This window comes from Branchiostoma floridae, chromosome 1 (genome assembly GCF_000003815.2).
Source record: "Branchiostoma floridae strain S238N-H82 chromosome 1, Bfl_VNyyK, whole genome shotgun sequence".
Taxonomy (NCBI): Eukaryota; Metazoa; Chordata; class Leptocardii; order Amphioxiformes; family Branchiostomatidae; genus Branchiostoma; species Branchiostoma floridae.
This window is the reverse complement of record NC_049979.1, coordinates 30,563,304-30,578,267: the sequence shown is the minus strand read 5'-3', so window position 1 is coordinate 30,578,267 and position 14,964 is coordinate 30,563,304. Positions and strand designations below refer to the sequence as shown.

The 14,964-nt window shown below is 39.3% G+C and overlaps 2 protein-coding genes across 3 annotated transcripts; one reads left to right on the top strand and one right to left on the bottom strand.

Moving 5' to 3' along the window:
* Positions 1-10,433: 10,433 nt before the first annotated feature.
* On the top strand, positions 10,434-12,536 carry LOC118430827. Of its 2 annotated transcripts, XM_035841868.1 has the most exons (4): positions 10,434-10,862; positions 11,304-11,415; positions 11,689-11,803; positions 12,351-12,536. In XM_035841868.1, the coding sequence occupies exons 1-4, from the start codon at positions 10,847-10,849 to the stop codon at positions 12,525-12,527; spliced, it is 420 nt and encodes a 139-aa protein (XP_035697761.1). In that variant the 5' UTR covers positions 10,434-10,846; the 3' UTR covers positions 12,528-12,536. The 2 variants fall into 2 exon arrangements, with proteins under 2 accessions (XP_035697761.1, XP_035697754.1); XM_035841861.1 differs by having other exon boundaries at positions 10,434-11,415.
* A 47-nt stretch (positions 12,537-12,583) lies between these two features.
* LOC118430843 lies at positions 12,584-14,196 on the bottom strand. The gene is made up of 2 exons (XM_035841879.1): positions 14,098-14,196; positions 12,584-13,920 (listed from the first exon to the last, which is right to left on the bottom strand). Exons 1-2 carry the CDS (start codon positions 14,155-14,157, stop codon positions 13,591-13,593), a joined length of 390 nt encoding a protein of 129 aa, XP_035697772.1. The 5' UTR covers positions 14,158-14,196; the 3' UTR covers positions 12,584-13,590.
* Positions 14,197-14,964: the final 768 nt, after the last annotated feature.

Here is a 14,964-nt window from a genome sequence, read left to right as displayed (position 1 = left end):
CATATGATCTGGCACCGGTGCAACTTTAATGTTACATTCACTATGTTGTAGCATATTACAAGGTATAAACCAATAGTCCAATCTGCATTTTATGTTATTATTCTGCCATGTATACTGTCTATTGTTTGGGTTTTTGTATCTCCAAACATCACTTAAGTTAAAGGTATTAAGTATAGATTTCAGTCCCTTAATTGCTCCATCCTTAAAAGCTATAGGTCTCCCCCTATCTTATCTAACTCTGTGAGGGAAAGATTGCAATCTCCACCCATAATTATTGTCCCGTCAGCTTGTTGCTGTATTAGTGCCTGTATTTTACTAAAAAAAGTCACTTGCTCTGATACTTTGTTAGGTGAGTATATGTTTATCAAACTTATGTCAGTACCATTTAAGCTACAATTAGTAATGATGTATCTACCATCCTTGTCTGTCAATATATCTTTGAAATAAATATCAGCTTTTGGACTACATAATATCATCACACCTTTGCCATGTGCTGTTCCGTGGCTGAAGAGAATTTCCCCATCCCAATCTGAGGTCCATTGTTTTTCGCTCTCTTTTGTTGAGAATGTCTCTTGTAAAAAGGCGATGTCTATTTTCTTGTTACGCAGCCACCTGAATATTTTCATTCTCTTCACTTTATCATTTATTCCTCTTACGTTTAAGGACATAAGGGTTATTTTAAAGCTCATCATACCTTATGTTTTGTCCCATTTCTAAATAGGCTACATACACAAATATTTGACATCATAATTATAATTACAGTATTTTCTTCCCGAACATAGTATACCTTGTTGTGGCATGGTCGAAAGGAAACAAACATAGATCGTTAACATCACATTCACATAAACACATACAAGCAAAGTTCTAAATCCAGTTCTTGTTATTAACGCTTTATATAGTCATAGTCAATAGTCAAAGTTTATTGCACAACAATTGTAAAACGGGTACAATGTATGGCAAACTTAGGTAACGTTATAATGCATAAGGCAACTAGTAATATACTAGTAGTAGAAGTAACAATAGATGAAGGTTATGCAATGTTCGAAGGAACATAGTGTATGATGCATCGATGTGAAACAAATCTAGAATGTTGCTACAGACTATTTGCTAATAACATGAATCTAATACATACTACATTCAGGCTCGATTTTATACATACTGCATTCGGGCTCCATTTTATACAAGCAATATGATGGAGAGGAGACACAGCGAGGATCTTATCGTCTAGTATATTACATTACTATGACAATGTTCACAAATTAAGTTGATATCATGAGGTTTCTTTTCTGCATGGATGTATATATGTATTGACCTACGTAAACGGAAACAGTGTCGGGACATGACATAAGTACATGAAATAGCTCTCTGTTTGTCTTTGGTAGTGATTTGTACTTTATCGTCTGCATTAATTTAGCTCTTTCTTCTATGTAAGTCGGACATTCTATCATGAAATGGTATTCATCTTCTACGCCTTCTTTGCATGTTGGACACAGTCTCTGGCTTGCTGGGACATTATTGTGACGGCCTTTTTCAATTTCTAACTGGTGTGAAGCAATTCTCAGTTTTGTTGTATTGGCTACGAAGGATTTGTTTTGGACCGAAAGCAAGTATTTCTCAATCTGGAATTCAGATTTTATTTTTGAATATGTCTCGAGTTTACTGAAACTTTTGATTTTTTGTCACCAGCTGGATAGAAACTCGTCTTTAAGGCGCTCCTTGAACATGTTTCCAAAATAGTTGGCGCTAATGGTAGGGTTCAGCCAAATATTTTGGAACCCATGTCTGCAGAGTGTATCTCGTACATGTATAACCCAGTCTTGTTCTAGTCTTACAGCTTCATTATATGCCTTTTTCACTATTCTGTCATTCGGAAGGCTGTTCAATCTTATCCAATATTTAACCAGTTGAGTCTGAGTATCTATGTATAGCGGGAACATGCCCAATTCTCCCCTTACGGCAGCGTTAACTGAACTTTTGGGGACGCGGAGAAGTATCTTGCAGAAGTTTAGAAGAACATATTCTAGGTCGGAAACCTCGTAAGAAATCGGAGGTTGGATAACCGTAATGTTTTGTTTTGCTAAAGTATTGGAATGGCATATTATCTGTAACTTATCGTTGTACCTGCTGAGTCGAATCAGAACCGGACGGTTAGATGGTGGGTCGGATTTTTTACCGACACGATTAGCTCTACGGATATTAACATCTGATCCTAGTATCGGAGATATAATGTTGGATAATATTTGTCTTATGTTTTCATTTGGATATTCCGTTACTCCGTTAAGGATGAGATCCCGTGATTGAACTGTTGTTCCCAGTATCTCGCTACAATAAAGCAAAATTGGTTTGACTAAACTATTAAATAAATCAAGGGCTAGCGGAATGGATGGGTTGTAGTTTGATAGAAGGAGGGATCTAAGTTTGAAAGAAGCCCGGAGGGCTTTTATTCTGAGTTGTTTTGTTGCACGCTGAAATGATCCGGAGGGTGTTATATCTACCCCCAGATAGGTATAGAAGTTTGCAATGTTTAAAACCTGTCCTTGTGATTGGAAATTTGAGTTTTTGTTGTTAGCTGTTCGACCATTTTTGGAAAAAATCATCACTTTAGTTTTGTCTCTATTGAATGCTAGCTTCCAGAGTGAGCAAAATCTGTCCAGTCTTTTTAGGCACTCTTGAAGACCCTTTTCTGACTTTGAGAGGAGGACAAGGTCGTCTGCCCATAGGAGACTGTTAATTGGAGTATTCTCGAGACTGACAGGATCACATAATGATGAAGACAACTCGGATGGAAGGTCATTTATGAAAAGGTTGAATAGAAGGGGGCTTAGGTTACACCCTTGGCGTACGCCGCACGTTGATTTAAAGTAGTCTGATAGGCCATTAGGAGTTTTAACACATATAGGGGCGCCTTGCCTCGGGGCCATCATAAAGATTGCCATCAATGAATAGTTGATCCACGCTCAGAACTGCCAGTTTCGGCGGATGAGAGTTGCGCGCCGCCCGCATAACTGGAAGCAGTTTTTTCCTCACCTCCCTGATCTGGCGGGGGAAATCTTCAGAGATTCCAAACGCAGTGCCTTTCAAGCTTTTCGCGGACAACCTAACTCTTTCTCTGTCTTTGTACCACACAAATTTGGCAATGATAGGGCGAGGCTTTGCATTCTCTCCAATGTTGACCCTTCCTAGGCAGTGAACGCGCTGAAACTTCATCTTTTTTACTGTCTCTTCTGGAATCTTACAGTTATGGATTAGCATTTGAGATAGTAATTTTTCAGTCTGATTTGGTTTTTCATCCACACGCTCATGAACATTGAAGAACAGTAAGTTTTCTCTCCTTGATTGTGCCTCAAGATGCACTTGTTTATACTGTGTTATTGCCTTGTCATTTTCATTCTTTTCCTGCATGTCTTCATACACTTTTTGTTTTGTTGACACTACGTTCAACTCCTTTTTCAAATCAGCAACTTCATCTTGGAGATGTTGACATGCTTTCGCAAGATTAACAATTTGTATAGCATCTTGGCTGACTTGGCTTTTTATGTTCTTCATTTCATTCAATTGTTCAGTAATTTTTTCAAGCACTTCTTTTATATCCTTTCCTTCTTCTTCATCTGTCTGTGATCCTGTCGAGCTGTATTTTTGTTTCTTAGGCTGCTCTTTTTTTCTTGCTCGGCGGAGATGCTGTAGGCTTGTGCCGAGGCATTATGATCTGTTCCGGCGCAACGGCTGTAAAGGCAAAGCAACAGCAACAACAGGGAACGGCAGAATCAAGGCAGATCAACCTCCTTGGCAGTATGTATGACAGCCAGGAGAAGAGAAGAAAAAAAAAAGAAGGGTGGTGTATCCTATGAGGAGTTACACTCACCGGCGTGGGCCCCGTTGTACTTGAACCATGGTGTCATCCTGACTGTGGTGTCATTGGTGACCCAGAACCCAGAGGTCCTTGGTTTTAATCCCCTGACATGTCACTGATGTTGTGCCCTTGGGAAAGGCATTTGACATAATGATTACTTTCCTCACTTCACATAGATGGAAATGGGTATCTACATGTAAATGTTGTTAAGTACTTTAGTACATCCCTCTGATAAGAATTCAATGTTAAATGGGGCCCCAGTGTTTAAAAAGGGCCACACCTCATTCATGTTAAAGAACCCACCACACAGAGTAGGTGTATGATTGGTTGCAAAAATACAGTCCAATGGCTGCACCTGCATGGGGCAATTCTTGTATTTGTTGCCTGAATAAGTGCTGCTTGGCAGCTAGTCTAGACCCTTGCTATTTGCTTATGCCTGCCCTACCAATCGTAAGCTCCTCGGCTCCGAAGATATAGCTAGGCCTACCCAATATTGATAACAACATGTACTTGCATTTTCTGTACCTGTACCTGTGCTGTGCATGGCTGTACATAGAATGATATGGTATCATATAACATTATGATATGCACCAAATCAGTTCTAATTGCTCCATCTGTCTATGAGATGTTATAGTAGTATTGTAATATATGGCATATACCTGGGTTGCAATAACATTCAATACTGTAAATGAGACCGGGTGATAAGTTGCACTATCACAACAATCTTTATTGACACGACAAAAGTACAGCGACTTTCGTAAAGTCTATCACATGCATATGAGGTTCTACTGTATCACAAGGGCCTCCATAAAATGCAGTTCACATGTGCCTGGTCAAAAATTCAAATACTGGATTCAAACATTGGAATTGCTGTTGGTACAATTTTGTTAGAGGACACTTCTTGTCAGGAGTATTTTGAAACTTTGCGTTGAAACTTGTGTTTTCTCTGCTGGATATGAAATAAATGAAACACTGTCAGGATTGTGAACTCTACATCACTCTCCATCTCAACCTTCCAACCTCAGGCAATCCTACACTGTTACTCTTAGGCTGGTACTTGTGTGATTTTCCCCCTTCTATATTTGCTAGCTAATAACTGGTAATACTTATTTAATCCTGTTCAATCTGGATCATTTTGCATCAAATATTGGTAGGGAGTGCCAAAACAGAGGGCCAAAGTACAACAATTCCCAGGCTTCATTATTTTATTCAACGTCCTTGATCAGTGTCCTCAAAACTTGCAAGACATTCTGTACAGTGTGTTTTACATCTTCTTCCAACAGTGGAATATTTCAAACCTAGAATTATGGATCAATGTCAGTGTCATCAGCAACATTAATTATAGGCTCAAAGCAATGTAACACATTAGTGTGCCAGACATTCTTCAGTATGTCTTTGTATTTGCCAGTTTGTTTACTGGTACTAAAGTATAACTCACAGTCTTCTTCTTCTTTAGTGTCATCGCTACACTTTTCTGCTCATCGCTACACATTTCTGCTCACAGTACCACACAATAACTGCTTCCAAGAAGGTTAACCTCCTTGCTGCTTCCATCTTTCTTTTTTTTTTTTTTTTTTTAATGGTGCCGTTAAATGCAAGGCTATTCTAGGCCATCTCTAGGGACTGAAGTAAGGCCATGTTGATGTATAGATGGGTATTGTATACTTTATCCACACAAGGAGTAACTGTTCTTTCTGTGACTTTTGTATGATGCAGTAATTTTGATTGATTCTATGATTGCTTGCAGTAAGAAGAAATATTGGAGCAGTGTCAGAACAGTCATAGCTGTAACTTTCCTGTAGGGCTGTAGACCTAAATACCTGTACTTGTATAGTCTGAACTGTATCTGTAAAATTGACGAGGTAATGGCCTGGACCTGTTCCTGTACCTAAACAAACTAAAGAACTTCAGTATTGACATGGTTGTTAACTATCTTATACCTTTCAATGAAGTGGGCAGCACCTCCTCTTGTTTGAGAGAAAAGGCCACTTCAGCTTCAATTGTATTTGTGTTTATCTCTAGAATTGCATCTGTAGACGTTGATATGTGCACCTGTAGACAGCTGCCAGCTATACTGCATGGGTCCCTCTAATGGTTGTATCCAAAACTCTGAGTGACAGTAATCCAAAACAGTGATTCTACTAGTTAAGCATGGTTAATATTGACTGAAGGAAGCATGCGGATGAACCAGCACCTTATAACATAAGTTATAGACTTAATATTGTCAGGCAATGGCTGGAATTGTCTGAGGTGTCTAACCAGTTGTGTACATATACATAATTGATGTGAGCGTCCAACAACAGATTGTTGGAGACTGTTGGAGGTGGGGCCTAACATTTTTTAAATAATATTTGCATAGCTCGATGATCTGTATACTTGGTCAGTACTGTGCAGTTAACATATGAATGGCTTGATGATCTGTATACGAGGTCAGTACTAGTACTATACTATACTATACTGTATATATATAGTACTAGCACTGACCTCGTATACAGACCAGCAAGTAGTACAGGTAACATATGGATGGCTTGCTGGTCTGTATACCAGGTCAGTACTGTACAGGTAACATACAAATGGCTTGATGATCTGTATACCAGGTCAGTACTATACAGGTAACGTATGGATGGCTTGCTGGTCTGTTAATAATATCAGAGGTCAGTACTACACATATGGATGGCTTGCTGGTCTGTATACCAGGTTAGTACTACACATATGGATGGCTTGCTGGTCCTTATACCAGGTCAGTACTACACATATGGATGGCTTGCTGGTCCTTATACCAGGTCAGTACTACACATATGGATGGCTTGCTGGTCTGTATACCAGGTTAGTAGTCCTTATACCAGGTCAGTACTACACATATGGATGGCTTGCTGGTCTGTATACCAGGTTAGTAGTCCTTATACCAGGTCAGTACTACACATATGGATGGCTTGCTGGTCCTTATACCAGGTCAGTACTACACATATGGATGGCTTGCTGGTCCTTATACCAGGTTAGTACTACACATATGGATGGCTTGCTGGTCCTTATACCAGGTCAGTACTACACATATGGATGGCTTGCTGGTCTGTATACCAGGTTAGTAGTCCTTATACCAGGTCAGTACTACACATATGGATGGCTTGCTGGTCCTTATACCAGGTCAGTACTAAACATATGGATGGCTTGCTGGTCCTTATACCTGGTCAGTACTACACATATGGATGGCTTGCTGGTCTGTATACCAGGTTAGTACTACACATATGGATGGCTTGCTGGTCCTTATACCAGGTCAATACTACGCATATGGATGGCTTGCTGGTCTGTATACCAGGTTAGTACTACACATATGGATGGCTTGCTGGTCTGTATACCAGGTTAGTACTACGCATATGGATGGCTTGCTGGTCTGTATACCAGGTTAGTACTACACATATGGATGGCTTGCTGGTCCTTATACCAGGTCAGTACTACGCATATAGATGGCTTGCTGGTCTGTATACCAGGTTAGTACTACGCATATGGATGGCTTGCTGGTCTGTATACCAGGTTAGTACTACACATATGGATGGCTTGCTGGTCTGTATACCAGGTTAGTACTACACATATGGATGGCTTGCTGGTCTGTATACCAGGTCAGTACTACACATATGGATGGCTTGCTGGTCTGTATACCAGGTCAGTACTACACATATGGATGGCTTGCTGGTCCTTATACCTGGTCAGTACTACACATATGGATGGCTTGCTGGTCTGTATACCAGGTTAGTACTACACATATGGATGGCTTGCTGGTCTGTATACCAGGTCAGTACTACACATATGGATGGCTTGCTGGTCTGTATACCAGGTCAGTACTACACATATGGATGGCTTGCTGGTCTGTATACCAGGTCAGTACTACACATATGGATGGCTTGCTGGTCTGTATACCAGGTCAGTACTACGCATATGGATGGCTTGCTGGTCTGTATACCAGGTTAGTACTACGCATATGGATGGCTTGCTGGTCTGTATACCAGGTTAGTACTACACATATTGATGGCTTGCTGGTCTGTATACCAGGTCAGTACTACACATATGGATGGCTTGTTGGTCTGTATACTAGTACCAGGTAGGTACTACACATATGGATGGCTTGCTGGTCCTTATACCAGGTCAGTACTACACATATGGATGGCTTGCTGGTCCTTATACCAGGTTAGTACTATACAGGTAACATATGGATGTCTTGCTGATCTGTATATCAGGTCAGTACATGTACAGGTATAAATAATCTATGACTTGTTGGTCTGCATACCAAGTAAGTATTCTAAAGGTATGGCTTGTTGGTCTGTATATACGGTACATGTAAGTACTGTACAGGTAAGACGTGCATGGCTTGTTGGTCTTGATACCCGGTAAGTACCATACAGGTAATGTATGCATTGTTGGTCTGGATACCAGTAAGGTACCATACAGGTGAAATTTAAATGGTTCCTTGATCTAGTTAGACACCAGCTAAAGTACCAAACAGGTAATATTTGTTTTGGTCTAGAGAGGGGCTAGGTAAGGTACATGTATTTTATTGGTTCATCACATAATTTACAAGTATGAGAACGAGGTAAATGGTCTTGACATCTCCATGGGTATTACATGTTTGATCATCACTGAGAACATTTTTTTTTCAGTTCATTGATGTCTGGAAATGTGAACTGGCAGAAGTAGGGAAGCTGATTACACAGCAGGAGATGAAGCTCATCATGCATCACTGCTGTCCGTCTGTATAGAGTCAACATCCTTGGTCTGACTGAAGACTACATGGCATATAGAAAAATATGACATTGTCAAGTAGTTTGGTTGAAAATACGGTGTCCTGATGAATTGTAGAATAAGACTGTTAGTTTGGTTTGATGCCAATTCATCTGAGTTCCACATGTTTCGGAATAAGTCTCCTGACTAAAGCATATACTTGTCGTGAATGTACAATGTACATGTATTTTGTATTTATATGTAGCACAATAAGTCTGTTAATACTAAGTGTTATGTGAGTTTGCTTCTCCGATTGGAGTACCGCATATACCTGTATTTTTCGACAGTTTGATATGCAATTTAAAAAAAGACTGATCAAAACTGATAACTCTGTTGTTTCAAATTTCTTTTGTGTGCGGTGTGTCCTAATTATAGGTTCATATTTCGATGATGCCTGAAAAATATACATCCTTGAATCTGTACATCTGCAATCACTGTATATGTGTAAAAGTTTGGGACCGAATCTGTAAGCAGCTAGACCTACATTTGTGTATATAGCTACAGTACGATGTGAACTAGGCAGGATTGTCTTGAGGAAGGTGACAGGCGTTTAGACGTTTACCGAAATCTTGTTGTGAAATAAAGAAAGAGTTGACTTGTTGATAAAAGAGCCTGATATTCATGCATTTTCATATTATAGACCCCGGTTGGGGGGGGGATCATTTGTTTTATTTCAAAGATATTGGTGGATTGGCCTATTGTCATCATTGATTAACTTTATCTGTATTGTGTTTGTGAGCTTATGTGTATACATGTGTGTGGAGGATGGGTAGATACCAGATTACCTGACCTGATTCTGAAAGTCAAACAAAACTGAACAAAGTATCAACAATTTTATCCATATATCCTAGTGGGCAAAAAGCAGATTGCCTCAATCAAATATGACATGACTCTCTTCTATCTGTACCTGTTGGTTCTGTTTTAGGACAATAAATTTCTTACGTTCCTGAGTTAACCATGAAGTTGGTATCAAATGGAAAAATTTGTGCAACATTCAAATAGATTACTATTGGTTTGACTTGAGAGTCTTCTCACCAAGAAACTCTTGCAGTCATTATACTTGTTTGATAAACCCAAACGTGTCAACTAGACATTTTGAGGTTTCGGAACTGAGCTCAAACCTCTGGATCTAAACCTGGTACAGGTGTTTTGAAAACCTGCGGAGGTGAGTTGGGGGATGTCCCATGTATTAGAAACCACTGATTGCCAAGTTATCCCGTGACAAGAAACTTGATAATAATCCATGATAGCAATTTACATTATTACTTCGTAAGCATTTATGAATATTTCAGCCAAATTTGAAAGAAATACGATTCTAATACGGAACATGAAATCTACACCATCCATAGTCCGCATGCATTCTTCTGAGTTGATAGGAACCACACCTGTACTGTAGTGCGGTATTTCTTATCAAACGAATAATAGTATTTAATTTTTTTCTGATTAAAACCAAAACAACTCGCAACGGTTGGCTAATATACTGATCCATCTGTGTTATGTGAAATTTTGCTCTTACGAACGGTTATTATGCTGGAAGATACTGAGTCCATTACTTGTCGATGCCATTAGTTTCCTTTACCACAGAAAAGTTCAAACCCGGAAAAGTCCGACATACGAAAATGATGTCGGATTTTTAAAGATTTTTATCGTGAAATAGAAATAAATTTCCATATAACTATGTTAAGGGTATTTCGGCAGTATAAACACTTCCTTTGTGAGTGGTTACACTCTATGTATTTTAACTTTGACCGCCTTGAATACAATATATATCCTAACCCTTACCCTAGCAATTAGGGTTAGGGATTTAAGGTAGGGTCTCAGGGTGGCTGAGGGGTTCTGAGTCAAAATTCAGAATAATTAAAAAAGAAAAAAATAACCATCGAAGTTGATAGTTATGTAGGTCTATTTTAATAATCTAACATCATTAGACCTCAAATTGTGCTATTTAACGGCAAAATTCAAGGGCAAAGTTGCCGCGAGCGTTGCAGTCTCCAACGCCCTAGTCGGGTGCCAGTGGCTTTTGGAACAGCCTGACCAATCAGGGGCCAGCGCTGTGGCGCCAAAGTTTTGTTGCACAACCAATCAGGCCGCGCCGATGGATGACGCAATACACCCAAGAGAGTTCAGTTCTATTCAGCCCTGTACTTGCGTGCAGCGTGCCACGAGTCCCGATTGACGAGTTTTGGAGTTTTGAAAACAAAGCCAAAGTCAACATCATCGAACATGCCAAAGACAAAGGGTAAGCAGAAGTTGCTTCTAAATTTTTCGTATAGTTACGTGTGTTTCTTTACGATGAACTGTCAGTTTGAGAGCGATTTTTGGAATACTTTTTTCCGTCAAGTTTTTTTTTTTCCGGCGTGCTAAACAAACAACAACAAAAACTTTTTATCTTTCCTCGATCCGGTATAAAAGAAGATTAGTGAATCAACCTTGTTGATTTATGTGTTACACGTGTAGTAAAAATGATGGTTTGGGGCAAATTTGGAGGGTGCAAATCCAAGAAATTGAGGGCGGATATTTCTTAACGAAGCGCAGTTTGCGTCTATTTGAATTTTTGTAGAAAGACTATACTGACCCAATCTTAGTTGCGTCTCTTGCAATCTTCTTTTATGAATATATACCACCTTTTAACGAAGGCTTTTCCAACTAATAATAATGTTTTTTTGTTTTTTGTTTGCAGCCAAGAAGAAGTCTGGACAGGCCGCCAGAGTCCCGCGGACGCCGACTGTGGCCGAGCGCCAGGCCGAGGCGCTCGCCGTGGCGCGCCTTCGCCACATCGGCGAGAGAATGGGGTATGTAAACTTCTATTTTCATGTTTACATTTCTGTGTGTAAGTGTTATCTTCCTTGAAATTTTGTACTTACCTTTGCTTCCAACATGTTGTCTAGCTGGATCCTTTCGCTAGCGGTCGCACAGATTGACGACAGTGGCGGCTCGGATCAAAGAGACCGCTTATTTAATCCTTTTCATATGCATAACAGTACGTTTTCACGTGTAGGGTCGATGTCCCTGGTACAGAGTTTCTAATTAATTTATTGACTTGTTTTTTTGCGATCTTACCCTAGATACCACCAGCTCAGCAGCCGTGTGAACACGGTGTTCAACCAGTTTCGATACGGGGGCACCAACGTGCAGCGACGTAACAGGGTGTACGCTGGGCTTGCTGGGCTGCTCACCTACGTAAGTCCAAAACTTTTCTCCAAACTTAGTTACGGTAATGAACGGAAATTTCTTTGAGAATTATCCGTATCCATGTTTGTTTTCTACAAAATGATGTCTTTATCATTAAAGAAAAACTACAATAAAAATGGAAAAGCCTACTATACTATGGTAAATATTCCCCAACACAAAAAAAGATCATATAACAGCTACTAAGACAGCTCTAAACTATGAGTTAGGCAAGTAAGAACTTTGGGGTATATTTACCATAGTATAGTAGTTTTTAAATTTTTTAATAAGTTTTACATAAAAACATTTTATTTTGAACACACTTTGGAATAATGGTATACCAAGAATAGTGGTTTGGTGTTTACTGCATTTTTTTGCCAGTTGCACACCACTTCCTTGATTGCCTGTTTTGAAATCTGTCACCTTTCTTGCACTTTTCTGTGTATTTGTAGTGTTGTGCCATTCCACATAACCAGATTCTATTTTCATTGTCTGATATTTATCAAAACTCAGAAGTACATTGGTGCTGATGTATATACACATTTATCTGTCTGTGCAGGGCCTTCAGCGGGCTCCAGGTGGTACGTTCTACGTGTTCAGCCCTGAGATCCTGGAGATTGTCAGGGAGACGTACCCGAGCGGAGACGATGTGGACTGGATGTTGATCAACAGTAACAACAGGCCTACCAAGGAGGTGGGCGCGGATGACCTGTTCGAGGACAAGGGCAAGAACTAGGTCATGCCCACCTCCAGGTATACATGAAACAAAGCAAAATAAAGTTTGGAAACTTGAACTTGTGTATTCTGTCCTCTTTCATAGTATGTACTCAACCATGTACAATAGGTGATAGAGAAATTTGAGAACGATTAACGATACAATGCCAGTCACTTTGAGCTTGTTCCACAAACTGCTCCCTATGACTTTACTTCATGGGAAAGCTCTACATAAAAATGAAAAACATAAGTCCAATGGAATAGATACGATATGGACAGACACGTTCCTAGATATAACATAGTGCTAAATCAAAACAATCAATCATACATAATAACATATGTACAAAAGGGCATTGAAAAAATGGATATGACATACATGTAGTACAAAAAAGATTGTTAGAATCTACAACTAAGTGAAACATACATATTGCAAAGTTATCAATGGAACAGAACACAGCACATTGCTGCACTTGCAAAGCCTACAAAGCAAAGTTGTTTTTTTTCAACACTGTTCTGTGATAGTACTCAAACATGAGCACCTTGCATCTGCTAATACTCCCATCTCATAACAGTCATATACAATACATGTACATACGAAATTGTGTCTAATTGCACAGATATTACATGAGACTGACAATAAGTTAAACAGTACTGTCAACTTGGTTCAGCATGATTTGCTTCATGAGAATGCATCTGAACAATTTTGAGGGATTTACATGATTTTGGCACAGTTCCACCTGAACTTGGACAGAAATAAGTTCAGTCGGTTATCTATCCGTACATTTAGTTTGCATATTCTAATCTAAAAAGGGTTTTCAAGTTTTCTTCTAAAAAACATGACACTAAAAATTGTCATCTGTGACTCTATCTTATAAATCTTCCTTCAAAAGGTGTTACCCACAAGTGTTTCAGTTTATTCAGGTACAGGTACAGGTCTGTAACATTTTACAGGTACAGTTCTAGCATGTAGGTACACAACCCTGATGCATATAAAGACATAATGTCATGGATGAGTGATTACATTACACAGGCACTTCCAAGTGGATATAAAAACAATGTCCTACATCATTTCATCGTTTTTCCTCTTACACTTTCTGCCTCTTTGGATTCTGGGGGCATTTCTTACTTGAGCGTCTGATGTGATCTGTTCCGCCACAAACACAAGACTTTCTCGATATCGAAATAACACTACTACCAATTGCCTTTTTGTTGTTACGTGGCATTGCTGCTTTCTCAAGGATTACCTTGGCTCCTTCTTCCTGGGCCTTCATTCCATCTACCTCTGAATCTCCTTCATCGTCACTGTCACTGTCACCTCCGCTGTCACTTTCCCCATCCTGTCCTCCATAGTTGTGCTGCAGTGGTCTTTTCTTGTTCCATTTCTTCCGATCCTCCTGCTGTACAACTCGTGCAACCTGTGGAATATAAATGTACCGGAGCATCAAGCACAGCTATATCAAGATCCAAATATGCCGAGAATTATTTCTGTTCACACGCATTATCTCCTTTATAAGAATGATATAATCTTTGTCAAATCTAATACTACAATGTTAAAATACTTTTATAACAATGAACAATGGGTTCAAACCCACCTTCAAAGCTATCCGTCTGTCCTTTGCCTCCGTTGTCTTTATTTGCTCAAGGTGCTTCATTCTCTTCTCGTTTCTTGCCCTGGCAGCTTCAACAACACACTATTGCACACAATATGGTTGGAAGAAATTATATGATTACTGACAGACAATGAACCAACAGAATGATACAATATATCATGTAGGTCACATGACCATCATGCAATTATAAATTAAGCAGTCAATACTGCTTTTGAAAAGAGCTGTAGGATATGAAAAAAGGCACACAAAATGGAACACAGTTCTACATGTATCTCAATAACCTTTTTTGATTGTTGTATTTGTTTAGCAGGGCTCAAAATACCACCTGCATATGCAGGTAAGTGCAGGTAAAAGTTGGGTTGTGCAGGTATTTCTGGAGTCTACCTACCTGCACCAGACTTTTCAGATTTGTCCTTGTAATTCTTATGACCTAGCTGATCAGGATGAGGACAGTAATGATGATCACTGATACTCAGTAATAGTTTGTAAATATTGTGAGTACATCACTTTTTATTTCTATGAAAAATGTAGCTATTGTTTCTTTTCTGTGTTTGTGTGTGTGTCTGTGTTTCCGTTTCTTATCTTTTAATCTGGAAATGCTATGGTTGATTTCTTGGTGGCAGATAACTTGTGACATATATAGGGAAGAAGTGGTGTATGTGTGGTTCGCCCTGTCAAAATTACCTAAGGAGAATAACTGAACAAAGGAACAATGGCTTTCCATAATATTTAGTATACAGGTATCTTAGAGATATACTAACTATTCTTTTTCTTCCTTTTTTCAGGCACAAAGGTCATGGCATCACAAACACATCCTAAATTAATAATGAATTAGTAAATACAGATAAC

What these genes read in the sequence shown, in the direction of transcription:
- LOC118430827 (XM_035841861.1), top strand. Translation starts at nt 11,279, where the DNA reads ATGTTTTTTTGTTTTTTGTTTGCAGCCAAGAAGAAGTCTGGACAGGCC. An exon ending in CACATCGGCGAGAGAATGGG is followed by an intron (nt 11,416 to 11,688) that starts GTATGTAAACTT and finishes ATCTTACCCTAG; the next exon opens with ATACCACCAGCTCAGCAGCC. An exon ending in TTGCTGGGCTGCTCACCTAC is followed by an intron (nt 11,804 to 12,350) that starts GTAAGTCCAAAA and finishes CTGTCTGTGCAG; the next exon opens with GGCCTTCAGCGGGCTCCAGG.
- LOC118430843 (XM_035841879.1), bottom strand. Translation starts at nt 14,157, where the DNA reads ATGAAGCACCTTGAGCAAATAAAGACAACGGAGGCAAAGGACAGACGG. An exon ending in ACAGACGGATAGCTTTGAAG is followed by an intron (nt 13,921 to 14,097) that starts GTGGGTTTGAAC and finishes TATATTCCACAG; the next exon opens with GTTGCACGAGTTGTACAGCA.